We start from the raw sequence: 27,727 nt of genomic DNA, 5'->3' as shown, positions 1-27,727 counted from the left end.
GAAAAACTATGACTGGGGAGACACTGAAATTGAGACATACTGCACAACTTCAGACCATATGTCTGAGATGGGATATAATGGTGACATAAGAGTATTTTTATTCAACCTTAGAGAGAACAGTGAGACTTTGCATCATGGCTTTTACATTAAGAAACCTATAGGTGTTGCTGACATGTAAGTTTAAGAAGAATCTAATAGAAATGATTTTTTGGCTGCAGTGGTGAGTTTTGTGGAAACTGCGCTTACTCTACACTTGTTCAGTTACATCTTCATTTAAATCAGCTGTAAATCTTACAAAATAGAAAAACTGGCTGTAAAAATACCTAGGCCTATAAGTAAGTCATTCAGAGCCATTTTACCTAACTGATGCAAAGTCCTGATAAGAAAAATATATGTAAAAACTTGTATGAATATGCAAGGCTGACCTAAACTGAAACCTTTTTATACTATTTTGTGTAGTTAAAGTTTACATTTTACTCCACCATATAGCAGTGCTTATAATCTTCCCCATTAAATAACTTAATATTATCTTCAAAGATTCATATTTTCTGTCCCAGATCCATTTTTCATTTTTATATTTTGTCTTGATATAATTTTCACAAGACAGGAGATGGTGTCAGAAAGGTGTCTTTGTACTTTATGCACCAAAAAAAGAAGCACAAGCATGTTTTTTTAACAATGATCATTGTATATTAGAGGTGTAACAGTGCACTCGTTTGTACTGAACTGTTTCAGTTTGGGGCCTTCAATATGATACAGAGGTGTACTGAAAGAATACATGTGCAGGGTTTCCCCTATATACATTCTGCAGCAGTGCCCACCACAAAAAAAAAACAAAAACACTTTATTTTGAGGCTGGGGTGCCAATAAGGGGGTATAAATATGATAACAGAGAGCATAACAGAGGCACACAAGCCAGATCGGACATTCGAAGCATGTTAAGTTTCACTTTTGGTTTTTGGTAGTTACGGAGAGCACCTCTGTGAACTCCCCCCCTTCACTGGTCTCCCTCACTGTACCGAAAACATATTGAGCCAAAATTTTTCTGTTACACCTATTGTATGTCAACAAGATTATTGCTAAACTTTTACAAATCAACGATTATTTTTGGCCCACAGCTCTTGTAATAATTCATTTCTGTCCCTTCATTGGAAAGAATTTTGGCAAACTTAGACAAAACTATAGATTCACTGATGTCCTTTATGGAAAGGTGAAAGTAGAATCATGCCCACATTGTGTCTGACGGAATCTGATGAGCAATCTATCTGAAAACACCTGTGAGTAGCCAAAACTACGTGACGGGTTAGATTTTCTAAAAGCTGGAAACAAGAACAAAGATGCATAGATGCAGAAGAATTTAAATATAGCTTTAAATACTCTGTAAATTAGTTCTTTGGTTATGGGGAAGCAGTGTGCACCAATTCAGTAGAATGACGAATAAATTAGTTATGAGGGAATCTGTAGCTCTGCTCCCTCCTGTACAGCCTTGGTCCACACTAGTATAATTTCTTACAAGTTCATAAATATTCATATTAGTATTTCTTTAGACAGCAGCTTCATTAGAGTCCCTTGTCCTTCGTCTCCACCTGTCTCTGAGTTTCTGTAGAAGTTTGTAAGCAGGTTCTGTGTACTGCCTATTGGCTAGACCAAGAACTAAAGGCACCACAGCCATGCTACCGATACCAGTGCACGACAGTATGATGTGAGTGGTGGAGCTCCACTTGGTGTCACTGATCAGGAACGCAATGCAGACATGCATGTAAATGAGGTAGGGTACCCAGCATGCAAGAAATGTCAGTGACACTGCTACCACACAGCGAGTGTATCGCAGGTTTAGCCTCTGCTCATGGTCTGAGGCCTGACTTCCACGCTCCACTGAACGATGGAGGCGACAGATATCCTTGAGTTGACCTCGGGTGATCCAGAGGACATGACCAGTCATACCAGCAATCGTCAGAATAGCAGGCAAGACAAGACCATACACCTCCAAGTAGATAAAAGCATTGGGGAACACTCGTCTGTATGAGCAGCAGGTGGTCACATTCATTGAACAGTTTGACAAAGGAACTATACTTTGGCTACTTTCACAACAACCATTCCAGTCTGGCCCTGACCAGTTATTCCACCCAAAAGCAGGGAGTGATGCATACAGAAGTGGTGGTGCCCACACTATGAGCAATGCTAGAGGAAAATTACGATGCATCCACAGATTACCATAATGCAGAGGGTCAAGGATGTAAATATATCGCTCATAGTGAACCATCACCAGGTTGAAAAGGAACGCCAGGAACAGAAAATTTGGAAAAACGTGTGCCACCAGACAGGAACTAAAGGTCAGCTCTCGGTTCAGTCCCATTAATGGTATAAAAGGTAGAGCCACGCCTGTGCACATGTCAGCTACTAATAGACTGAGGAAGAAGTAGTTGGGAGTGTTGTGGAGCTGGCGGTTCCAAGCAATGCCCAAGATGATTAGGAGATTAGCTAGGATGATGGAGGTTGACAGTGGTATGGTGATAGCATAGATGAGCTGCTCTCCAGAGAAGACAGTGTGGGTGTAGTTGTAGCCCATCATTGGAGATTTCTGCAGACGTCCTCACAGATGCTCTGATGAAAGTAGAGCAACTCTGTAGAAAAGGGGGAAGAGTGTCAACATAGTGATAGTTTAGGGATATGGCTAAATGCATGAAAGTACCTTAAACCAAATTACTGTTAGTTGCTTTGTAAAATGTAGGTGCACTTCTTGCCATAAAAAGACATCAGCATACCTTGGAACGGATTCCACTAGTCTCCGAACTAGGTCTGTCACAATAACTACTGACTTTATAATTCATATTATCTTTCCAAATTGTGATCACCATCTCCATTCACCTGTATCACAGCAACTGAACAGAAATTCAAAGTATATTCGTATTCAGATTATATTTGTTTCTTTTTCCCAAATGTCTTCATTAAATGAAACTGTAAACCTTAGAAATGGGGAAAATAAGTATATACTGGGAACATTAATGGGCAGTTCTATCAAATATGTGCATGCAAAGTATGTAAGTACGTAAATCTTACTTACATTCTCATATACTATATCTTTCTATTATCTATTGAAATTCAGAGTAATATTTCAGAAAGCAGCTGAATGAAACCATCCCTACATGCAAATCACTGCCCCTCTTTATAAATAGTTTTTTTTATTGACGCCATCTTGTTGCATCCCTTTCATCAGAAGGATACATAACTTCTACTGGTAGCTGTCATTGTCATTAAAATAGATTTTTATACGTCAACCCTTCCTGTGCTGTTTACTGAAATGCATGCAAATAAATTGTTGATCTATAGCATGGACAAACCACTCCTACCAGGTTTTTCTTTTAATTTGTCACTTGCCTATATTTTGTAACTGTAGACTAGCATTGCAAATTTAAGCAAACTTGTATTTAATATCACCTGTGGCATATAACTGATTTTGAATTCTACATTAAACTCCCATTCAATCAACAAATTTTAAATATTGTCACATCACAATATATTTTCTGTTGTCCTTCTGAGAAAATGTGACAAAAACACTTGTCAAAGATCAGATGTAGAGTGAAAAAACATAAACATGCAGTAAAGAGTTTTAAGTATGCAGCTGTAGCCTACAGTGACAACTGAACGACAGTATACAACAGGCTGTGCTATCTAACAGTAACGTTAATGGCTGGGAGGCTACTGTCATTCAATAATACATCAGCTGAGACTCTGGAGTTAGATCCCCTTTGTATCTGTTATACTTTAGAAAGTGATGTGTCTACTGAGAACAGTTTCTTATGAAACGCATCAGTTTATGGTGAAAATGTTTACTGAGTCTCACACTGAACCACAATAAACCACTCCTATATATTGCATGTAGTTTAATCTCTGTATTGTTTATGACACTGTTTCTCCATCATCTATATTCTTTATTATGTCAGTTTAAGTATTTAATATCAGATGAGCTGAAAGCTTCCTCACCTATATAAACTTGACTACCTCTATTGTTTGTGACTGTGAAGCACATACAGCATGTTACATGATCACTGAAGAAAAGAAATATTGCAACATGCCAGTATTTTTAGTGTCCGCATTCACAGAAAGCACATGCTACCGTGCAAACAGGTGAGCTCAATGAAGGGAATTTTATAGTATCAAAGTCCTGCTACAGTTTCAGCAAATACTGGCTTTGGAGCTCTTTGTACTTGGACAAAAAAATAGTTTTTTTTATACTGTGTTACATGTAATTTGGCTTCTTTATTTTTGTTTTATATCTATTCATGTTTTACTTATCTGTACCATTGAGGCATTTTCTTGAACTGTATTTTCAAAGTCATTATTTATTTATTTATTTAGAACATGCAAAAAACCAAAATACTATATACTTAAAAGTATATAATACTATATGCTTAAGTCATGGCACTGTAAAATGGAACAAAAACAATGAAACTGCATTATCACGGACTGATGATAATAAAAGATAAGATGGAAGATTGGCAGTGATCTTACATAAAACATCTCAACTTAACAACTCACTCAATTAGAGTAAGTAATTAGCTAGTAAGATGGTTTTTTTTTTAAATTAAGTAATCATTAAAACTCATACAGCTTTTACCTTTTTGAGATGAACAGCCAAGTCATTTGTCAACTGACAAGAGAAAGTCAATTAAAATCCAGTCTCTCACTGTCATGCACAGCATATCCACAAGCCAGAAGAATTAACAAGGCTCCAGGAGCTTCTGTAGCAGCTTCTTCTTTATCCTTTCAGATCCTGTCAGTCATCTCCACCACAGCAGACCTTTCCAATGTCTGGACAGAGCAGCCAAATGTGAGGCTGTTCCTTCCAGATGGATACTTCAAAGGGGAAGTGCACTCTGAAGGAGGTGGAGGAGGGAGGAGGCAGACCCTATTATATGTGTCTTTTTCCTGAATGGGTTTTGTTGGTCACACTAGAAGCATGAACTGACCCTTCCTTTAGGAGGTTCTTTTTCCACCAATGCCCTGCATATTTCTTCACCACTGCCCTCCAAATCACTTCAGTGCTGTCTGTGAATAGAAAGAGGATAGAAAGCTATCACAGCAAGCTCAAAATGACAAGAGCATTCCTTTTAACATGACATGTGGTTTAGTTTCACACCTGACATGATGGCAAGTAAGCCTATGATTTATTGAAAGTAAAAAGTCTTCATGTCTTATATTCTTTTTGTGCGTTCACAAGCCATAAAAAAGTATTTGACTGCATGAATGCAGCATACTTTTTTTTAAGATGACTGCAGTCTTTTTGGAGGATGCAGAAAAATATATTTAGAGCAACATTTGTTAAGAGGAGTAACTTTGGCTGGGTCTTGTAAACATGAACAATAATCAGAACTGACTGATGAGTGAAAACAGTGACTAGTGAAATAATTCTTTTGATGTTTTTAGCACTTTGGGAAAAAGTCATTACATATACACACACACACACACACACACACACACACACACACACACACACACACATATATATATATATATATATATATATATATATATATATATAAACTTCTTCTCGCCCACCTGGGCGGTGTTTCCTTCAGACTCAGGTCCTCTACCAGAGGCCTGGGAGCCTGAGGGTTCTGTGCAGGATCTTAGCTGTTCCTAGGACTGCACTCATTTGGACAGAGATCTCTGATGTTGTTCTTGGTATCTGCTGGAGCCATCCTCTCAGCTTGGGGGTTACTGCCCCCAGTGCCCCGATCACTACTGGTACCACTGTTGCCTTGACACACACACACACACACACACACACGCACACACACACACACACACACACACACACACACACACACACACACTTATTTATTTATTTATTTATTTATTTATTACAGATGGAGGCTGAATGATGGCTGTGCTTTGTAAAAATAAATAAATAAAATAAAAATGTAGATACAACACAAAATCTACTGAAAGTGAACTTAAGTTCAAACAATTTTATTGTGTTATGTGTCTGTTTTAAATAATGTTATAAGATACAAGGCTGTAATGTGTGAAAAATTTTATTTATTTAAGCTTTTTGGACAATACTTTCCCTCTTTCTTCATGACATGCTAAACTTAGCTTCAGCACTTAGCATAGAAGTAGTAGTTAAGCCCCTATTTTCTTAGCAAGACATGAAAAATGATTTTTTGAATTGCAAAGATATTTTGTAAAACCTACAAAATTGCATGCCCAAGACTTAGCTGTTTAGACCGTAATAAAAATACTGACATTTAGCTATTGCTAAGTTAGTCACCGCAGCCAAAACAGCTATTGCTAGCTAAACTACTTCCAAAAAACTACCTTTACTAGAATATTTTTAAGCCTATTTACTGTAGCCTTTATAATGACACAATGTAAATGTACTAGACAATAACATATTACTGATATTCTATAATATTATTTTCACTTAGCTGTTAAAAGGGTTCCCTTGCTTTTCTTATGCTAGGCTAAGCTAACTGCTTTACTTTCTATGCATTGGTGTAAGTAACTGTTTTGTAGAAATAAACAGATACATCTTTGGTAAAATCTTGACAACTGTATTTAAAATCACAAGGCCCAAACTAAATTCACCAAAGCTTCAAGGCAGCAAACCAAATTGTTAATTTCACTGTACAAGAGCATCTTTAGCATTATGCTTATTTAATCCTTCAGAAACACAGTCCTACCTGTATCTTTCACTTATCTATTCTTGTAAACTTAATAAACAGTACACCTGATTTAGTTCATCTGTCAGCGCTGTGGTTACTGTTTGCTACATCAAACTTATAGGTTAAATCAAATGCTTTGTGTGATGTACTGGCTTTTTCTATTTGGTCCATGGATGACTGTAACATATACAACAATGTATACATCTGAATTCATAACATTTGTCACACTCGTCTCATGCCTAAACACAGCGTTGGATGGAAGGCCAGTGGTGAACTGTTTTGTTAGCCAAACATGGAAGACTCCTTTGCTGATAGTTTGCAGCAGACTGAGAGCTGGTGGAGATGGACGAGCTCCAGTCAGATAATGGTTTTAAACACAACGTTCCTGAGCCTGGAAGACACTAAGCAGGGAGGACACCCTAGACGGGAAACCACAACATCTTCACAAGAAAACAAGAGATGATGCATTTTTGTATTTCTGGAATGCTGGATCCTACACATACAGGAAATACGTGATCTTAGCATTAAAACACTACTGGAAAATGTTACATGAATAATTAAAAACAAAACTCACTTGAATGAAACAATTGTTATGAAGAGTCATCAAAAATGCAGAAGGGAGGGTTTTGAAAGACAGTGAATCACCAAATTCTACATAATTTCTGTTTTTGTAAAGGCACTTAGAAATGGCAGACACATTTTTTATGTAGGTGCATTAATAATCATAATTCTTAATAAGAGTCATGAATGAATCATCCATGAAGAACAGCCTAATTTTGCACACGATCCACTATGATGAAGATGCAGGAAAAAAAGAAATGCCTTGACAAAAATAGCACAGTGTCATTATCTTAAGAGGCTCCCTAGAATTTCACAAAATCATGTTTTAAGGAGAACTTGTGAGGGTATGAAAGAAGAGAGTATTGGCTGATTATTACTTTATCATCCTTTTAGGTTTTTAAGACATTGCATAACACTGCAATAATATTAAAAACATTACATATATATTTAATATTTGTTGTAACAGCATTATCTATGAAATATGTATGTAATAACATTATATATATTATCCTAAAATGCACTGTACCTGTATTTTAATATTGTCCTTATAAAAGCTACGTATCTATATATCTATTGTCCCAGCTTCTGCAGATGCTGTTTTTTTTCTGGCTTCAGTTTTCGTTAAACAGATGTCTCTTGCCTCCTCTTCCTTCAGACATGTTTACCTTGGCACCACTACCTGTCTGCACACCCAACTGATTTTTCAGCATCTGCTGTGGCTGCCATTGCCTGTAGAGCATTTAAGCTGCAATTTAATATGTCAGGTTTTAGTCCTGCTAAAGTCTAAAGGTGATAATCCTTTTAGCCACTCCTAGCCTTTGTCTGAACATCAACTAACCTTTAAGGACAAACACACTCAGGTGATGGATGACGGAAATATCCTCCTGTCACTGAATGCCACACAACACAGGTGTTACTTTACCCTGGTGGCTTACCCCCATTCTGGATGCAGTGACGGTAAAACTCTGTGTGGATGTTGTAATAATACTTTAGCTAATTTCAATGTCTGCTGACATTTTTCCAGACTCTCTGAAGATAGTTATTGACATTTAAAAACAAGACACTAATGAACTGGGAAAACAAACAATAGCCTACTGGCTGAAAAGGTGTAGGCTAAAGCTGGGGTTTATCACACCTCCTTTTTGTACCTAACTTATTGATGCCAAAAAGATGTTTGGGTTAAAGCAACACAGAAACAAGACAAAAATTTCCAAACATTACATAAGAGCTACAAAAAATAATACAGGAGCAAAATCAATTATAAACATATTTCTATTACATGTGTTTACAATCTTATTCATACGATTTTTTTTTTTCCAACATACGGATTCAACTGCTGAATAGTGTTTGGAAGTAAATTATGTTTTGTTTTGTTTTTTTTTTCTCTTCTTTTTTTTTTTTTTTTTAATTTTGTACAGTTTTAAAATTAGCAAGGTCATGAAAATTGCATGTAAACTAATAAATATTGTATTGTTTGATGCGTAGTAATATGATCAATCTAAAATCAATATTGTTCTATTGTTATGTAAGTTTTGCATGTGTTTCACCAAATATCCACACAGCATGTCATGTACAAACTATGAGGGAACAGTACAGTGTATGGGTCATTCCAGAATTGGAGGACAATTTAGGCCTCAAAACCTTTGAAAAATCTACACATTATTTCATAAAGTTTTGTCATGCATTTAATAAAACCAAGTAATAAACTATGAAATAATTGGATTCGTCTAGCTCAAGCATCAAAGGCACACTTTTTATTACCTTTGCCAAGGAGGTTATGTTTTTGCCGGCGTTGGTCTGTCTGTCTGTCTGTCTGTGTGCAAGATAACTCAAAAAGTTATGGACGGATTTGGATGAAAATTTCAGTAAATGTTGATACTGACACAAGGAACAAATGATGATATTTTGGTGGTGATCGGTGGGGGGGGGGCACTGATCTGCCTTGGCAGAGGTCTGTGCTCTTCAAATGCTTTTCTAGTTATTACATGTTTTATTTGTTGTCAATCAATCAATTAATCAATCAAATTTTATTTAAAGTGGGCCAAATCATAACAAAAGTTATCTCATGACACTTTACATATAGAGCCAGTCAAAACCAGATTCCCAAGCCAATTTACAGAGACCCAACAGAATCCTCCAGGAGCAAACACTGACTCCTGGAGGATGGCCATCTGCCTTGACCAGTTGGGGTTACAGAGAGAGGATGAAGGAAGAGAAAAAGAGTGAGAGAGAGAGACTGGGGGGGGGGGGGGGGGGGGATACATGAATGCAATTGATGCACAGCAAACTGAACTTGAACTGTCGAAAAGTAGATCAGTTGGTGCTAGTATAATTACCAATAACCAGAACAAATGTCCATAACTGTTACTATTGCAAGTACAAGTATTAACAGTGGATATACTACAACTGCAACATTTACAACAAATAATAGAAACCTCTACCATTTATGGAACTACATAATAAACACTATCACTACTATATGGATAAGTGAGTGATGACGATGAAGGCAGGAGAGAGGGAGGACCACAGCAGCAGGTCTAGAGTTGATCCATGGAAAACCTGTGATGATCCTAGGAAAACCTGTAAGGCGATAAAGCACAGAGACGCTAGGGAAGTCAAGACAGTAACATGTATTTGCTGGGGTGTAAAAAGAAGAGAAGATTAGGAGAGCAAGGATCAGAAAAGAGGAGGTGCAGAAAGGGGGTCAGTGAGGAGGAAAGAGGAGCAGAGAAGAGCTCAGTGTATCATGAAGAGTCTCCCAGCAGTCTGAGCCTACAGCAGCATAACTAAGAGCCGCTTGAGCCACCCTAACAATAGGCTTCATCAAAAAGAGAAGTTTTTAGCCAACTCTTAAACACAGAGATAGTGTCAGCTTCAAGGACACAGGCAGGGAAGTGGTTCCACAATAGTGGAGCTTGATAGCTGAAGACTAGCCCTTTTGGAGATTCTAAGGATCACCAGTAAGCCTGCATGTTCAGAGCATAGTGCTCTAGATGGATTGTATGGAGCTAAAAGTTTTTTCAGTTGTGCCCTTTGCTTAGTGCAACCCAGTTATGAATACTCAGGAAACTGAAAAAATACAGTAAAAGAAAAATATATTAATAAATCCTTCACCATTTAGTAAAGGTCATATTTACATTAGAAAATCATTTAATTTCAGATTAAACTTGAATTATATAACTTTAGGTAACTTTTGAAATTTAGCTTGCCCAACTTTTCAATAGTCACATACATTTTTAAAAACTAATTTCCATAATGATTCTCAAATATTTGCTCAAACCCATTATGCATCAATTCTTCCAAACTATTAAAAGGTCAAGAGATCAAACCTTCATGAGTTTAGAAAATCATTCAAGATTATTTTAAGAAAAATGACATGGTAACAGGGTTGAAATTTAAGTAACAGGGTTGAATGGACATAGTACTTTTAATTGCAGATCATAACATAAATGTAACAAAAACACAGAAATGTTGTTTAAAAACATCTGGTTTCATATATCAACTTCCAATGCCTATAATTCAATGGTTTACATATTTGAAATAGGTTTTGCTGGAGTATCAGTGAGGAGGATTGATATTCCATGCTAATAATCCCATCCAGGTAGTTATTGCAAAGATTAAATCCCCGTAGGCAAATCAGGTAACATTGACATATGCAACTTACCTGGTGGCAATAAAAGAAAAAAAATGGAAAGAATATGGTAAAACATTTAAAAACAAGTTAAAAAAAAAAAAAAGAAAAGTAAATTGTGCTAAATTATACATTCATATTTTATTTTACTACAGATTGTCCCTCCTGAGTAAACTGAAGGAGATGCAACCCTGTTATTCTAATTATAGTAACAGGGTTGCAAATAACAGGGTTGAAAATATAAGCTAATGTTAGCTTTTCTTTTTTCAGGAATAGAGCCTAGCTGTGAGATGTAATGGTACTGTTAACAAGGACAGTCTTAGTTATATTAATAAATGCAGAAAAATGTTAATTAAGTTGTCTTATTCTGACAGGGTTATGTTAGTAAGAGTGGCTTTCCTTTGGTCTAGCCATGGTGTTGTCATGGGGTCTGATCATGTCACTTCCTCTGTGTCATGTCTTCTTCTTCTGCCATGCTAAATGCATTTCAGTAACAGGGTTGCACTTATGTTGTGGGACACAACTTAAGTGCATCATTACTACTATTTAAAATGTCAATGATTAATTATTTTAGCAGTTACAAGAGACATATACTAACACAGTCATGCAAAAAAATGCATTTATAACTTAAATAAATGCTTATATTTGACATGGAAGTTTGTCATCTAAGAAGGTGGGACAAGAGAAAAATGCCATTTGAGGAGGTGCCTGAGATGTTTTTGGTATTTTGAATATTATTTTGGAACCCATTTTACCACAACTATATTTACATTTTGTCTCAAGACAACAATAATTCAAAACAAGCACATATGTTGGTGTTTTGTGCATGGATTGTTAAAATATTTTTGGGTGGGACAGAAAATGTCCTTTGATTCTGGAATGACCCGAATACAGAAACACCTGAGTCAAGATATCTTTGAATTTATGTAATATTTCAATTGTTTTTTAGACATTTTGTTATATCTGTAATTTAAAGTTTATGATCAAGTATCACACCAAAAAATGTATTGTCATGCAATACATTATTAATATGTAATACATAAAGGGTGTAATTGTCCTATAGAGAATTCTGTACCTCAGCAAATTTTACGTGTAGTGCTAAGGGTCACAAGTTTAATCTCCCTGTTGATAAACAGCCATGGACTGAGCTGTAAAAGTGATGTAAACTTCCCCTAGAACTGATTTAGTTTAGAATCTAAAAGTGGAAGAGGGTGGCGTGTAATGACATTGCAAAGTAAATGTAATTGTAAGAGCTAGTTAGAAAAAAATATTCAATTGTGATCAGCGTGTTGGTAACTGCACATGAGACAGATCTGAAAACATTCTTTTTGCTAAAGTGCCTCTGTGTAAACTTACTTTTTGTGATTGTGCTTCAGAATCAGATCATTCCAATAATAATTCAGCATATACTAAAGAACTAAAAGGTTGGAACTAATCTGTGTTGAGTACTGTACTTGTTAAAGTGTATGTTTTCAGGACTTTTAGGTTTACTGGTGGCGCAGTTGGAGGACTGCGTGCGAGACCTGGCTGGACGAGCTGCGGACTCGCACAAAAGTTGGATTACATCGCTGGACAGACCGTGGAGGCGCTCTGGCAAATCACGGGACTGAGGGAAAAGTGGACGAACTGTGCAGGGATCAACCTGCTCTGAAGTGAGGAGTTAAATGCTGAGGCCCAATTATAACAAGTTTGAGTTATAACAAAATTACATAGAAATCAAATAATTTTCCCCCATTTAATTTTGTTTCTCCTGGGAGCCGGCAAAGCAGTTGGAGCCACTCTTGTCTAATCTGTTCCTTTGCAGTCAAAACATCCGTCCAAGGCCAAGACACAGGACTGAAAGAACTGATAAGGACAGAAGTCTGTGTCTCTTATTTTTCATACACAAACAGACTTTCAAGGACTCACCACATACAAGCGTTTACGCACCCCCATCTCCGTCTGCCTCACAACATTCTTCCTCTCTTCCCGTCCTGTCCTGTCCTGTCTGTTCCTGTACCTGATTTGTGTTGGGCGCATGCGCACGCAGCGACCTGCAGTGAGTGAAAGCTTGCTGCAAAACAAATCTACCTACGGGTATAAATAAAGTAACCTTGAACCTTGAGGGTAATATAAGGGTTCAAGTGCATTCTGAGGTAATATTTTGTCATGTATTTTGCCTTGTTTTCATCTTTTGTCTCTTTACGTCATCTTTATCTTGGTATTTCAGTTATAAACTCTTCCAGCCAATGCTTGTCTAATATTTTAATTTGGAAAATTAATTCCCACAGAATAATATCATTGTGTATTTTTACTTTGCCAGCTGGTGACCTAATACAAAACATCTACACCCCATTTTCCTGACCCTGTGTTTGGGAAAGGCTTTTCTATACTGAACAAAAATATAAACGCACCACTTTTGTTTTTGCTCCCATTTTTCATGAGCTGAACTGAAAGATCTAAAACTTTTTCTGTGTACACACAAGGTTTATTTCTCTCAAATATTGTTCACAAATCTGTCTAAATTTGTGTTAGTGAACACTTCGTCTTTGCTGAGATAATCCATCCACCTCACAGGTGTGGCATATGAAGATGCTGATTAGACAGCACAGGTGTGCCTTAGGCTGGCCACAATAAAAAGCCACTCTAAAATGTGCAGTTTTATCACACAGCACAATACCACAGATGTCACAAGTTTTGAGGGAATATGCAATTGGCATGCTGACTTCAGGAATCTCCACCAGAGCTTTTGCCTGTGAATTGAATGTTCATTTCTCTACCATAAGCCATCTCCAAAGCTGTTTCAGAGAATTCATGAAGAAGACTGTGCGAGGAAAATGGTGGTCACACCAAATACTGACTGGTTTTCTGACCCCCCTGGACCAGCCAATACAGTAAAAGTGCACATTTTAGAGTGGCCTTTTATTGTGGCCAGCCTAAATCACACCTGTGCAATAATCCTGCTGTCTAATCAGCATCTTGATATGCCACACCTGTGAGGTGGATGGATTATCTCAGCAAAGGACAAAGGAGAAGTGCTCACTAACACAGATTTAGACAAATTTATGAACAATATTTGAGAGAAATAGGCCTTTTGTGTACATAGAAAAAGTTTTAGATCTTTGAGTTCAGCTCATGAAAAATGGGAGCAAAAACAAAAGTGGTGCATTTATATTTTTGTTCAGTGTACATGCTCTGATACTTGTGACATTCTTGTTTTGCCTGTGTAAATTCACAAACATGTCAGTACGTGCAACAGCTATACCTCCTGGCCTCTTTGGGTGTTTTAATACAATAAGGTTTGAACTCAGAATTCTGGTGCAAGACACTCTTGTGCACAAGACGCCAAGTGACAGTGGTTTTTCCTGATGATCAGCTGAGAGGAAACAAAAACAGAGAGCAGAAAAGTAAGACATAGAGAAGAAGAGGGATCAGGTTAATAAAGGATGACTTTTATTTTTTAAATGTTTTTCTACTTCAAAACAGCTGAAAAACATTTGAATATAAAAGTAATTTTCAAATGTTTTTCAGCTGTTTCGAAAAGTCATCCTTACCTCATGCAGTAAAAACTGAAAGACTAATGTGCAGAAGTAATTTTAGTCTGTTCTGGTCTTTATCAGGCTCTTGAAAACAAAGAAATTATTGAAAGCTTGACTGCTCCCCCCTGAATCACATATTGATTAATTTAAGTGGCAGAGGAGTACAGTATACACTGCATTGAGGTCTTCTTCCTTTTCATTTAGCAGTCTTCCTTTATCCACATATATAAACAACTAATCATATATCTGTACATAAACATACATACTCATCTTTGAAGTTAGAACGATATGAAATCGAGTGAGATCATGTATAACCAAACATAAATCATGCAGAAATTTTTTTTTTAGCAGTTTACATGTAATTTTTTTTTATCCACCATTCCATACAATCTTGCCTTTCAACATGCACTTTCATATTAAAAGCTATTTTTGGCAGTGTGAGTCAGGAAATTCTGCAGAAAATGTCTAAGCATTAGACAATAGACTAAGGTAAAAGTTGATATTTTAATAATTCTAGCCCTACAGTGATGTTATGGTACTGTGTCTGGCAGTAAACAGATGAAACCATTGTTTACTGAACAAGATTGCAATCAAACATCTTTTTGTTAAGTTCCAGGGGTGGATTTGGTGCCAGACATACTCTACTCATGTACCACATGTCCAATTTAAAACATAGCACAAAAACAGCAGTCTTAGAGAGGGTAATCCCATTGTAAAACATTTAATACTGTCCAAACAAGAATGGATTATTCATTCAGGTGGGGAAAAAAAGGGCTCAGGGGCATAGATATTTTAAAAATATTCATTATATTAATGCATGCTGCTGAAGTAGAGCTGGGTCACAGTCAATACACAGCTGTACAAAACAGGGTGTGAAGACAGCTTTGTGTGTCTTTTTATTAGAGCATTTGTTTTTTTCTGCATCACAGACCACCTTGGATGAACCTGTGAACTCTATGGATTTTTTTGCTTTCTCAAGATATTAGTCACTGTTGGGAATTGTGTAGTATCAATAGAGAACACACAATATTACAGTTGGAGTACTGATGGGTTTGAGATGTTCAGTAGTTTTTAATTCTTATGTAGTCTTTCAGTTTGGTTTCTGATCTCAGTGTGTTTCAGATTAGTTTTGGTTCTATTGTTCATTGTCATTTTTATTTAGGCTTCCTGGCTACCATTTTTATTCATCATGAATTAATAACTCCAGGGTTGTAAGGAAGTTAAACTAAAGATTAACTGTTTTATTTAACAGCAAAAAAAAAAAAATCTTTTTTTTTTTTTATTTATTTATTTTTTTTAGAGTTTTTGTGTCACATTGTTTGGACATCAGATTCATTCAATGTGAAAAAAGGTGTTGTTTAAGCTCAAACAAGGATAAGACTGTTTAGTTTCAGGACCTTCCAAGGACAGATGAGATACTTCCCACAACCACTCAACCTTTAAATACATCAACAGAAGTGGATTGTACCTGTCAGTTATTTTCACTTCAGATACTCAAAAACTAGTAACCTATTAGGTGACTGTTTTTTAAGGGTTGTAGTATACTGTAGATCCAAAATTATGGAAACTGCATTGTTGTATGTTGAGAAAAAGAAATTGCAACACGTGACCAGCACACAAACAGAAGGAAAACACGACTATCTTCAGACATGTGACAGGTTTGCTCCATTTTGTGAATTTTTTAAGACAAAAATCAGGGATGTAAATTTATTAGGGATGAAAAATTCAACAAAGATGCAAACCCTCTTGCTCCCTATGAAGAAAAGGTGTTATATCTTAGCTTTAAAATGTGAATTTACAGCCAATGTTTCCATCACGATAGAAGAAAACCAATGACGTGACCATTGTCAAAGGTGCAAATTTTGCCGGTGAGAAGTTTGCATGCCTAGAAATTTAATTCCATGATTCTCAGTCTTTTCATGATGTCAAATTATATCCGGTGTTATGCATACTAACTCCTTTTTGTTTTCATTCTTTCACTCATTTCTGCAAAAAAAAAAAACTGACTCCAAAACCAAGTGAGTAATAATCCAAACAAGATAGAAGACCACTTGAGCTTTGTAAAGACTACACTGGAATCTTTTTTCCCCATTCTTATCACCACCCACAACCGAATGACCACTTTTTTCCTCAAGTATGAGCTCTTCATTTGTTAATGAATCTTAATCAAAACCAGTAAACATGGAAAGACATAGACCATTCAAATAAATTTATTCTCAAATGCAAATAAAGTTTAACTGTTTCAGATGTAACTGATAACACACGAGCGGCAAAAATAAATTCAAATCAAAGAATGAATTGTACTAATTCTCATATTGTATGTACATCAGGAATTTGTCAAGATAAGTCAAGACCACACACAAAAATGAAAACAGATATGAGTCCAGTTAAGGACAAATACAGACCAAATGAGGCAGTATGTTTTATCTCTCAGACATTGTGGAAGACAAGCCATTAAGAAGGAAGCCAAAGGCAGAGGATGCTGTAATGCATCACTCTTTGAATTTCACTGTTTAGTCTCCCACATTCTTATATAAGAGCACACAAAAAATAAAGTAATGAAGCTCATTTTTGAAGATCAGATGCACTCCTGTGCAGACATGAAGATAAGTTTTTTCATTCAAACCAGACAAAAAAAACTCTTTTTTAACACATCCAAATCAAGCTAGAAAACTGAGGTGTCAAAGAGACAGTAATTTTAAATATAATTTTTTTGATGCTACAATCCTACTAGAGCAGGTCAGATATGACTTTAAAATCCTAACAAGAAGGAAAATGTTCTCTCACGTGTTAGGTTGATTATTAAATGTCTGTTACTCCTGAAATCTTTCCCTCTGTCTTCTTTCTTCCTTCTGTTTATCGGTCAGGTCTTTGGAGGCAAAAAACTTTTGCCTGGTTGTCTCCTGAAGCTGTTATTGCGAGAGTCGCCTCCCTACAGGACAAATAAGAGGACAAATGTGTCGTCAACTGATTTATGATAGGTCAAGAACTTAAGAACATCATATTGACATGCCTGTTGATGGTGAAGTCCAGGATCTCTGCAGTGTGGCCACGGTACTCGGACACCATATTCCCAGACCGAGCATCCCACAAACGCAGGGCTCCATCTAAACTGCAGGTTGACACCACAGAAGATGACTCCTCCCATTGCAAGTGAACAATGCCGGCCTGGGGGAAAATAGAGGGGAGTAGTTGTGGTAGAAAGAAAGATCTGTTTTGACATCTCACCTCTGCCAGACTACTCAGTTAGGACAATGTTGAATACAGTGGAATCTCACAGTACAAAGTTAATTTGTTCCATGACCATGTTTGTTTTGCAATTTACCTGTCTTAGAAATCAATTTCCCCATTGGAATTAACTGAAATATAATTAATCTGTTCCAGCCCATTTTTAAGGGTTTTGAAATCAGAACAAGTGCAGTTAGAAAAAAAAACAATTAAAGAAACAAGCTGTTTTTTAAAACTTATTTACCTTAAGATGAGATGTGCGTGAGGAAGATGATGAAGAGGGGAGGAGTAAGGGGAGGGTTATTCTCTGGAAGGAGAATTTCTTCCTCCTACTCCTATTGTCTGGATGATTTGTTTCAACAAAATCAGAAACCTCTGTCCACCTTGCCAACACTTCTTTTAATTTACTCATAAAAAGAGCCTCTTCCTCAACACTGTCCTGATTTAGGAATTTCCTGATCTCCTCCTCCATCTGAATGTTGGTGCTCCTGAATGTGAAGTGAGCCTGTGGAGGCTGCACCTGTTGGGAGGAGCACCTGCTCGTAAAGCAAATTTTCACTCATATTTCCAGACAAAAATTCTCAAGAGCAGCGTCTCGTAAAGTGAATTTCCTGTACTACGGTGCATTTTTACTGTGAGGGTCCACTGTATAGGGTTCCTACATGTTTAACAAATTATATTTATCATTAATTAAGACCTATTTTGCATTCATTCTGGCATAAGAATCCTATCAATATGAAGAAGTGGGGGATGGTGGGTATTTTCTTTTCCTTCTCAAGCACTTCTTCTTCTTTTAATGCATTTATAACCAGAGTTCTATCCATTATTCTCCAGTACCAGGACATGGGTCATGGGGGCAACAGCCAAACCTGAGCTGCCAAGACCACTGTCCACCTCCTCTAGCTCAACAAATATGATCCTTCCAGGATGTCCCAAGTCTGCCATGGGAGTCTCTTCCTGCTTGGACATCCCTGAAACATCTCAACAGGAAGGTATCCTGATCTGACCCACCTAAACTAGCTCCTCTCTGTATAGGAACAGCAGTTCTGCTCTAAGGTCTTCAAGGAAACTCAATTCCACCAGCTATATCACGATCTTGTTCCTTTAATCCCTAGTGACAGCTCATATCCGTAGGTGAGGGCTCAGCTCCCCATTCAACATGACAAACCAGTGTAACATCTTCATCAATCTGCCTGTCAATCTCTCGGTCCATCCTACCATCACTCCTGAACAAGAGCCTCATATACACTGCTAATCAGTTCTCCCTTGCAAAAGAGATTTCATCTCAAGGGACTTCCTGATTAAATAAAGGTTAAATAAATAAAATAAATCAAGGCGTCAGACTCAGAGGTGCCGATTGTCATCCCAGCTACTTCACACCCAGTTGCAAATCACTTCAAACCCTGTGTTCCTGAAATAATTTGTCATTTTCAGTAACCTTCAACCAAACATCAAATATACATCAACAGTAGGTGCAAGTAAGACTGAAAATGTTAGCGTTAATCAGATCCATGTTGGTTTCATTCTGCAGTTTTGTTACTGCATGACCACCTCATTTCAACTGAGAGTGATGCCATTGCAACTTTATTAAAGTAAGATTAATGCCAAATCTTTCAGGTCCATCAAAATATCATTTAGGACATTTTGAAGACCAAGAATGTAGAAATATACAGGGGTTGGACAAAATAATGGAAATACCTTCACCTCAAGATGATAATGCCCCAATCCATACAGCTAGAATTGTTAAAGAATGGCATGAGGAACATTCTAATGAAGTTGAGCATCTCGTATGGCCGGCACAGTCCCCAGACCTCAACATTATTGAGCATTTATGGTCAGTTTTAGAGATTCAAGTAAGACGTCGATTTCCACCGCCATCGTCTCTAAAAGAGTTGGAGGGTATTCTAACTGAAGAATGGCTGAAAATTCCTTTGGAAACAATTCACAAGTTGTATGAATCAATACCTCGGAGAATTGAGGCTGTAATTGCCGCAAAAGGCGGACCTACACCATATTAAATTATATTTTGTTGATTTTTTAAGGTGTTTCCATTATTTTGTCCAACCCCTGTATGAGTGTATGTGAATCAGACTAAGCTTTAAATAGGACTCAGCGTTCTTTATTTACCTCGTGTTGACACCTGTGCCTCAGGGCCTGTGTGGAGAGGTCGTAAATGGCCAGAGTGCCATCCAGGTAGGCCACAGCGATGAGAGGCAGGCTGGAAAAGACAACACACAGAACTCAGCATCATGCTCTTAATGTGATCTGATCCACTGGAGCACTTAATCTGCTCATCTGACATGTGAGGCCCTGAGCACAGCTGGCATTAACATGTGTTTTGGCTGACCTGATCAGAAGAGGACAGCACTAAGTACGCTACTTCATATGTTTATCGTGTATCCCCGCTGACCACTCATCTCCCTGCTCTACATGCAAATAAATACATCCATTGCCCATGATGTTTGAGGCTCTCATGAAATACGTCTATGGGATTAGTGATAATTGTTTTTTTTTAATTTCGTCACTTTTTGAGACTGGACAGTTGAATACGTACTCAGGCTTAACCAGAGGTCATTAGTTGACTGTATGTTCCTTCAGTGTGACCCTGGAAAAAGTGACATTAACACTGCTAAAAGAATGTAGTCATATGCAACATAGGTCACCTCTGCATTCATATAGGTACTACATGATGGGACCATATGTTAATGTCAGTTGTTAACAGGGAATGAGAAGCTAATCTGAGTTATTTGTATTTTTTGAGTCAGTCTCTTTGTATCTTGCTTCCAGTGTGAAACATGTTTATATGTCAGGAATTGTAAACCACTGAATAGTGACACCTAGATTCATTTGAGTTCACTTGCCTCCAATGTCTGCTTAATCTACAGGAAGTTAGATGTGAGATCTTTACTGTCTAGTGTGTGTAATCTCACTGACATGTTGCAGAATCCAACAGACTCAACCGAGTTGGAGTCTTCCTCATCTTTTGAACCTTTGGCTTTGCCTCCTCCCACAGAGAACACTCCAACCACCTTCACACAGAGGAAATGCAAAAATGGCAGCAGATTACCACACATCTATGCAACATGATAACAGTCTCTGCTATTCAATGTTGTGCCATCACAGTGCCCACCTTGCCTGTGGTTGTGTTGATGAGTTTGGCACAGCCATCCACTGAACCTGTCAGCACCAAAGAGCCGTCTTTATTACAGGTCAGGCAGGTCAGTGCCCCCTGGTGTCCGTCTTGACCTGAACAATATTGAGGAGAACAAGCATTTGGGCCTGGTTAAGGGGGAATATACAGGATATACAGTGTGCAGGGGCGTAGAATTGCGTAGGGACGCTAGGGACACGTCCCTATCAATATCCAGCCACTACTGTGTAGTCACTATCAATACAACCGCTGTCCATAGTGTTTAGCCAATGATTATGGCACACGAAGGGTTAATAGTTGGTCTCTGCTAGAAGTCCTGCCTCTAACCTAACTATCACTCTTGGCTTGATGGTTTTGCTATCGCACATGTGATTGGCCATCCCCGCTATTACTCCATCTACTTGTAAAAGCTATAGTTACCTGCTAGTTGGACAGGACAGGAGGCAGTTCATATGTATCTCCAACCGCTTAGCGTAAGTTGCCAACATGTTTGCATTTGTTCTGCCTGGGTCATGCCAGCTAGATGAATTTTAACATCAGTGGTGTCATTTACATTTACATTTGTACATGTGTTTGTTTGTGTGCATGCGTGTGCGCGTATGCGTGTTCGTGTGTGTGTGCTTGGTAATTAGGATTTAAAGAATGTCAAAGAAAAGAAAACTGGACATAAGACACTTCTTTAGGAGTGTAAGTTACTTCAAGGGTATAGAACTGTAGAGGCTCAACAATACAGATATTGAATAAAAGACATTATTTAATACCAAACAGATACACTTTTTAAAAGTCATTTTACTTATTTTCATATATTTGTATGAAAGAGAGCAACTGTTTAAAAAACACAAATAAACAAAATTCGTGGGGAAAATACAACAAAACCTCATATTCTAGATGCTCATGTGACTTCCATATTTTTGGGGAATAAATTACAATAATAATAATAATTGAAAGTAAAAGCCTTTTTTGCCCAGGCAGTAACTGTACTGTCATTGTATCCCTTATCTGTTCGTATGTCATGCATCAACATATTTATGTCAGGTGACAGAGAGTAGAGAGGAGGGAGGAGGCAGACAAGGAGAGGCAGGAGGAGGAAGAGGAGGAGAAGCTGGAGGAGATAGAGGAGGAGAGGCTGGAGGAGGTAGAAGAGGAGAAGCTGGAGGAGATAGAGGAGAGGCTGGAGGAGATGAAGAGAAAAAGCTGGAGGAGATAGAGGAGGAGAGGCTGTAAATTCACAGGTAAGGATAAATAATGATGGATATGTTAGTCAGGCGAATAACATTGCAGAATGCATTAAATTCTTGTAATGTCTTTAGATATTCAGATATGCATTCTAAACATGTCAATTACAGAATTTTTTTCTGACATAATTGTTTGCTTGTTTAATCAGCTCTACATGACGTGAAATTATGATTGCAAATGCAAAAAAACCATCAACTTTCAGGAGTGCTGCCTTGGAGCACTTTTGTGTCCCCACCAATGTCAAAATCAAACCTACTCCCTTGCATGTGTCATAAAAAAATTTAATTCTCCCCCAATACCCTATTACAGCTAATTTTTAGCAAATTTTGTCTAGTTTTTGGATCCATTTTTGGTTTTGAAAAATTCTTATTGACGAATAAAGTTACAGCCATATGAAGACGGGCATATCTATGAGGGGCCGTATGGGACATTATTCAGAATTACCATTCACACACGCATATTTGGGAATTGCAATTTTCTCTTTTTTTTAAAAATATTGTACAGATTTGAAAAATGTAATATATGAAGTTCTTTTTTCCATATTTAACTTTATTACATGTGTCCAACAAACTGTGGTGACATTTTTATACTACCTTTTCCAAAAGGTAATTTTTATTGTATGTAAAGTTTGGGGCCTAGAGATTTTAGGCATTTGATCCATTACCATGAGATCAGTGGGTTTGTTTTTCTTTTTTTTTTTTTTTTTTTGGGGGGGGGGGGGGGGGGTAATGGTTTTACTTGGAACTGATTAATAAAAATTACAGAGTAAAGATATTAACACCTATGTAAACATTTGTGAAAAAAGATATATATACCAATTTTCAAGTACCTTATACAAATTCATTTATATATTCATTTATTGAACCTGCTTTGTCCACACTAGGGTCATGGGGGTCACTTGAAGCCTATCCCAGCTACTTATACTAGCCCTGCAATGAACTGATAACATGTCCTTCAGCTTATACAATTTTTTTTTTTTTTAATTTGAACTGTGAACTTCGCATGTCTTTTTCTTTGATCCATTACCGACGACTATCTTACTTGCACTAAATATTGTAACAAGCCAGCCATCCTGAGCACATGGTTACATAGCATTTAAGCTTACCAAGTGTCCACAAATATGAATTAACATCAACTTATGTATTGACGAAGAACAGGGTGTGTCAGAATTAGTAAATCATATTCCCTTTTTAGAATTCATTAGGTACAGTACATGTAACAAAAACTTTGGGCGCATGTCCAACAGAAGTTTTGGTTCAAGTGAATTATCTTGAATTTTTTTTTATCCAGTTTTCTTAAAAATTTCCTCACAAGAATACCTATATGATTTATTTTGTCATATGATTTCATGGCTCTTTTAGGTACTTAAAGGAAGTAGTGGTTTCATTAGCCTGCCTTGCAGAGTGGCGGCTTCCTCACATTCCTACCAAATGAAATAGAGAATTGGGTAGAGGCTTCAGTGTATGACTTTATCTGATCTACTGAATGTTCTAGTTCCCTTATGAGGATATCATGAGTTTTAAGTTCGAGCAGAATGCACAAACTGTAATCTTTTGGACCCAATGTATGATAAAAGAGTAACATCAAGGTACTCAATTTAATTATGTACAGTTACTTGTTCCTTATATTAACTATCTTGTATAAACTAAAATTGTAATTGGAAACCTATCGATTTTCTTCAAACAAAATAGTCTGTGCTTTTGAGACTATAGTCTGTTTTGATCCCTTACTCAGTTGATCTGTTACTTTCTTTTGCCCCTAATGAAATTTTAATTATGGCACATTTTTGCTACGACACTAACTGGTGTTATAGAAACACATATTGGTTAACATATTTAATTGTATTTTATGTGAAGTCTTGTTGGGAACAGGGCATTTCAGCCATTTGAGTAAGTAAAAAAAAAAAAAAAAAGTTTTTTTTCCCGAAACCAGGCTTATTTTGCCATTTTTTGCCAAAAATATATAATTTAAGTAAAACATAATTCTTGCCATATTAAAGTACTTAGTACTAAGTAAATACCTACCAAAATAAGTTTTATAAGTTACTTTAGTTGAAACAGTATACCCATTTGAACAGCAAATGTTTTTATCCGTTACTGCTTGACCAGGCCCATTTACTGTCATTTTACAAGCACAACAAATTTCTAAATACAAAAATAACACACCCACATATAAAGTTAAGTGGTTAATCTACAGTCAGTCAGCAGCTTGTCAAATAAAAAGACCAAAGGACTCACCTTTGATGACATGGATAACGTTTCCCTGTTTTAGATCCCACACACGAACTGTCCCATCCTCATACCCCACCACAGCTCGTTTACCTGGAATTAAAGGAGAAAAACACATGTCACTTCAAAATAGAACTAGAATAGCCAGAAACTGTATTACATAAACTGGTGAAAATCATCTATATCATAATACTGGAAGATCTCAGTGTCTGTCTGTGTGTGAATGTATCTGCACAGTTCTGAGAAATTTTTATGTTTTTAACTGGCCAATTTGGGACCTACAGTTGAGGAATAGTCCCATCTCCACATTAAATATCTTGGCAAGTTGATACAACCAACATTTTGGGAGATATTAGTAATTTTGAAATACAATAGCCTTACAATCACATTACTATGCCCATGACGGTTGACAGGAAGCACAGCACCATGCTGCATGACAGAAAATGAAGTTTAAAACAGGAACGACGCATTTACTAACTTCAGTCCATGACTGTTGATGGGACGCACAGTACCACGCTGCATGACGGGAAATTAAGTTCTCCCCAGCATAAAAGCTACCACAGCATAACAACTGCCACAACTACCATGGTTCCCCACAGGTTAACATGCTAGTTAGAATATAATCACACTACAGCTATGTTAAATAATTATAATAATTGTATGCAATTTTAATAATGATTTCCATCCATCTGCAAAAATAAAATGGTTGGGTTAATATTTAATCAATATTAGCAATATTTAACCAAAGTAAAAATGTGTTTGACAGTATTTATTTGTATGAATAGTGATGAATAAATGTTTGGTCTTAGTGATTTTCTGTCTTTAGTGTCTTTGTGTTTTCCCCCAATCTCTCACCATCAGGAAGTACTTTGCCGCTGGTGGCCTGGCAGGCAGGACTCTGGAAGGTTTTACAGTCTCCTGCGGGGACCTTCCACATCCACACGTTTCCATCATCTGTTCCTGCCAGCAGCACTGGAGCACAGGGATGCCACTCCAACCACTGAGGAGCCAGACAACCACAATTTAAAAGATAATTTACACTTTCAAAGATTTTAGTCATTTACCTTCTGCTGGAAATTAAACTAGCGTTTACAGAGCAACTCTCCATAGACTGATTATAGGTCTGGTGGCTGGTTTAAAGGCAACTCATTAATAGTGGCTGAGGAAGCAAAGAATGTCTGATCCCTCACTTCCTCCACAAACTTGAGTGGCCCCTCTTTACTCATAAATACCTTCAGCACCAATAAAATGACTTAACACAGGCTAACACATACAAACTGTAAACACAAACTGGGTGTAATCAAACATGCTTTAAAGACTCAGTTTTCCAGTTTGTTTTTTGGACTATTGAGTTTGCCTGACCCAAACGAATAATTCTGTGAAGCATATTGCAATACGCACTTTAGGAATTTAAAATACCAACAGCTCTTTAAAATAAAATATTTTAAGTTAAGTTAGTTAACTCAAAGTAAAACATACCATAAATCCAGAGTTTTAATCATTAGTCTGAGCCTACCTTTCAACCTTGTTTGTCACCCTGTGTTTTACAGTGTAAAACATTGGTAATTCATTAATATTAATCACTAATATACACTCTCTCTGCAGTGTAGGCCTTACCTCCAGATCCACAACTTCAAAGGACCAGATCTCCTCTTTGGTTTCCACTTTCCACACTTTAATCATTCCACTCATGTCACCTGATGCCACCAAGGACGAGTCGTGGCTGAACACAGCACATGTAACTGAATCTTTGTGACCTGCGGGGAATAACAAACAGCTTTTATAAATTGTACTTAGCTTTTGTGGATTGTTATTGTTGTATTATTGCCCCTACTTAACTTCCCTGTTTGATTTTACACTCACCCGTGCACTCAAACAGGACTTCTCCGTCGCTCACCCTCCAAACATATGCCTTATCATCCTCTCCTCCTGTTACAGCTAGGCTGTTTGTGGCCGGGTCCAAGCTCACACAAAACACAGAGCCTGGAAAAATGACCAAATACAAAGATCAGTGTTTAACACTTTGTATTTGGCTGAGACTTTCACAAACCAAGGCAGGGTGCAACTATTTTACCTGTGTGTTTGGAGAAGGTGAGCTCACTGTCGTCTTGATCTGCTTCCATCTCATCCTCTGTCTCCCAGCCCTCATCATCTGGGTTCCCTGGATCTTCAAACTCAACATCTTCCAACTCATCAGCCAGATCATCTGAGTCAAGCAGAAAGATCATAGGTGATGATGAGGGAGCAACCCAGTCTAGAAATCCAGTCTCAGCTGTGACAGCGACAATAATGTGTTTTTCCCAGTCTACTCCGAGTCAGATGTTATCAGTTATACACTTTACTCACCAGGACCGGGCTCCGCTTCGTTGAGATCAATAACCTCAATGATTTCTTCATCTCCGTGAAGCTCAACCTCATTTTGCTCCATGTTATCCATGCTGTTAGCTCCTGAAGGCCAATGAAAGTGTAGAAAACAACCGAAAAGTAGCCGTGCACTGGCTAATCTTGTCGCTATCTACCGAGTTGTAAAGCGATTTAAAGTTATAATTTCGCTCACACACAGCACTTCGCCAGTATCTGAATTTATATTAGAAGTATGTGCCTCAATATACACATATTACTTACTCAGCTAAATGTCAGGAGCTCTACCTCAACATGTTTTGTTCACATGTTGCGGCGATTCGAGAGGTAGTCGCATTATGATTACGTCACATAACAAATCAGTTTGAGCCTCGTTAAGCTTTATGTCCACAAGATGGCAATGTTGTAATGATTAGCGACAAGGCTCAAGAAGAGTGTAATTCAGTTGAAGTTTAAAAACGTCACCCACTCACTGTGTTTTTCCTCAGTATTTATATTTCTATAATAATTTGTATTGTTGGCCCATTTAGATTCCATATATGAACTGTATGATATAAACCGCATACTGAGTAGAGACACAGGCCTGTAAGTACTGCTAAACCTACACACACATGCAGTTCTCTGGATGTATTTTATGATGTCCACAGACAGTATCTATGAGTTAAATATGTCGAAACATCATTCCTGGTACATTATATATTTATTCAGATGTATTTATGTATATAGATGGAAAGATTATTGTGTAGTACACTATTAATATGTGTGTATAATATTTGCATATATGAAATATGACATTTAAAAATGCAAAAACATGTATATGTGTGAACCACCCATGTATGAAACCCAGATGAAACTGGAACAATTCATGTTTAATTATAGAAATATACATTTATTTGTATAAATATCTAATCTGTATAAAATATATTCCATACAAATTTTATACTGTAGTTACTTCAAACATGTTATTAACTTCTATCTTCATATACTTAGAAGATATGTGATAATATGTTACCTTAATATAATACAGGGAGACATCACTCTATATGTGTAGGTGTTTATTTAGAGACATGTTTAGTAGATTTTATAATAGAATTTAGGTACTTTACAATCTACTAATTGCAGAGTAATCAAAGATATATGAAAAG

At 37.1% G+C, this 27,727-nt stretch overlaps 2 protein-coding genes across 2 annotated transcripts; both read right to left on the bottom strand.

Moving 5' to 3' along the window:
- Nucleotides 1-1,280: 1,280 nt before the first annotated feature.
- On the bottom strand, nucleotides 1,281-4,684 carry LOC115435531 (G-protein coupled bile acid receptor 1-like). The gene is made up of 2 exons (XM_030158003.1): nucleotides 4,619-4,684; nucleotides 1,281-2,624 (listed from the first exon to the last, which is right to left on the bottom strand). The coding sequence occupies exon 2, from the start codon at nucleotides 2,570-2,572 to the stop codon at nucleotides 1,544-1,546; it is 1,029 nt and encodes a 342-aa protein (XP_030013863.1). The 5' UTR covers nucleotides 2,573-2,624; nucleotides 4,619-4,684; the 3' UTR covers nucleotides 1,281-1,543.
- An 11,886-nt stretch (nucleotides 4,685-16,570) lies between these two features.
- aamp (angio-associated, migratory cell protein) lies at nucleotides 16,571-26,919 on the bottom strand. Its single transcript, XM_030158474.1, has 11 exons — nucleotides 26,568-26,919; nucleotides 26,296-26,427; nucleotides 26,085-26,204; nucleotides 25,839-25,978; nucleotides 25,077-25,221; nucleotides 24,231-24,314; nucleotides 20,737-20,852; nucleotides 20,541-20,635; nucleotides 19,734-19,824; nucleotides 17,392-17,546; nucleotides 16,571-17,310 (listed from the first exon to the last, which is right to left on the bottom strand). Exons 1-11 carry the CDS (start codon nucleotides 26,656-26,658, stop codon nucleotides 17,235-17,237), a joined length of 1,245 nt encoding a protein of 414 aa, XP_030014334.1. The 5' UTR covers nucleotides 26,659-26,919; the 3' UTR covers nucleotides 16,571-17,234.
- Between the last annotated feature and the right edge of the window lie 808 nt (nucleotides 26,920-27,727).

Source organism: Sphaeramia orbicularis, chromosome 2 (genome assembly GCF_902148855.1).
Source record: "Sphaeramia orbicularis chromosome 2, fSphaOr1.1, whole genome shotgun sequence".
In the NCBI taxonomy this organism is placed as follows: domain Eukaryota; kingdom Metazoa; phylum Chordata; class Actinopteri; order Kurtiformes; family Apogonidae; genus Sphaeramia; species Sphaeramia orbicularis.
Note: the sequence above shows the minus strand (reverse complement) of the source record. Positions and strands in the feature narration are given on the sequence as shown.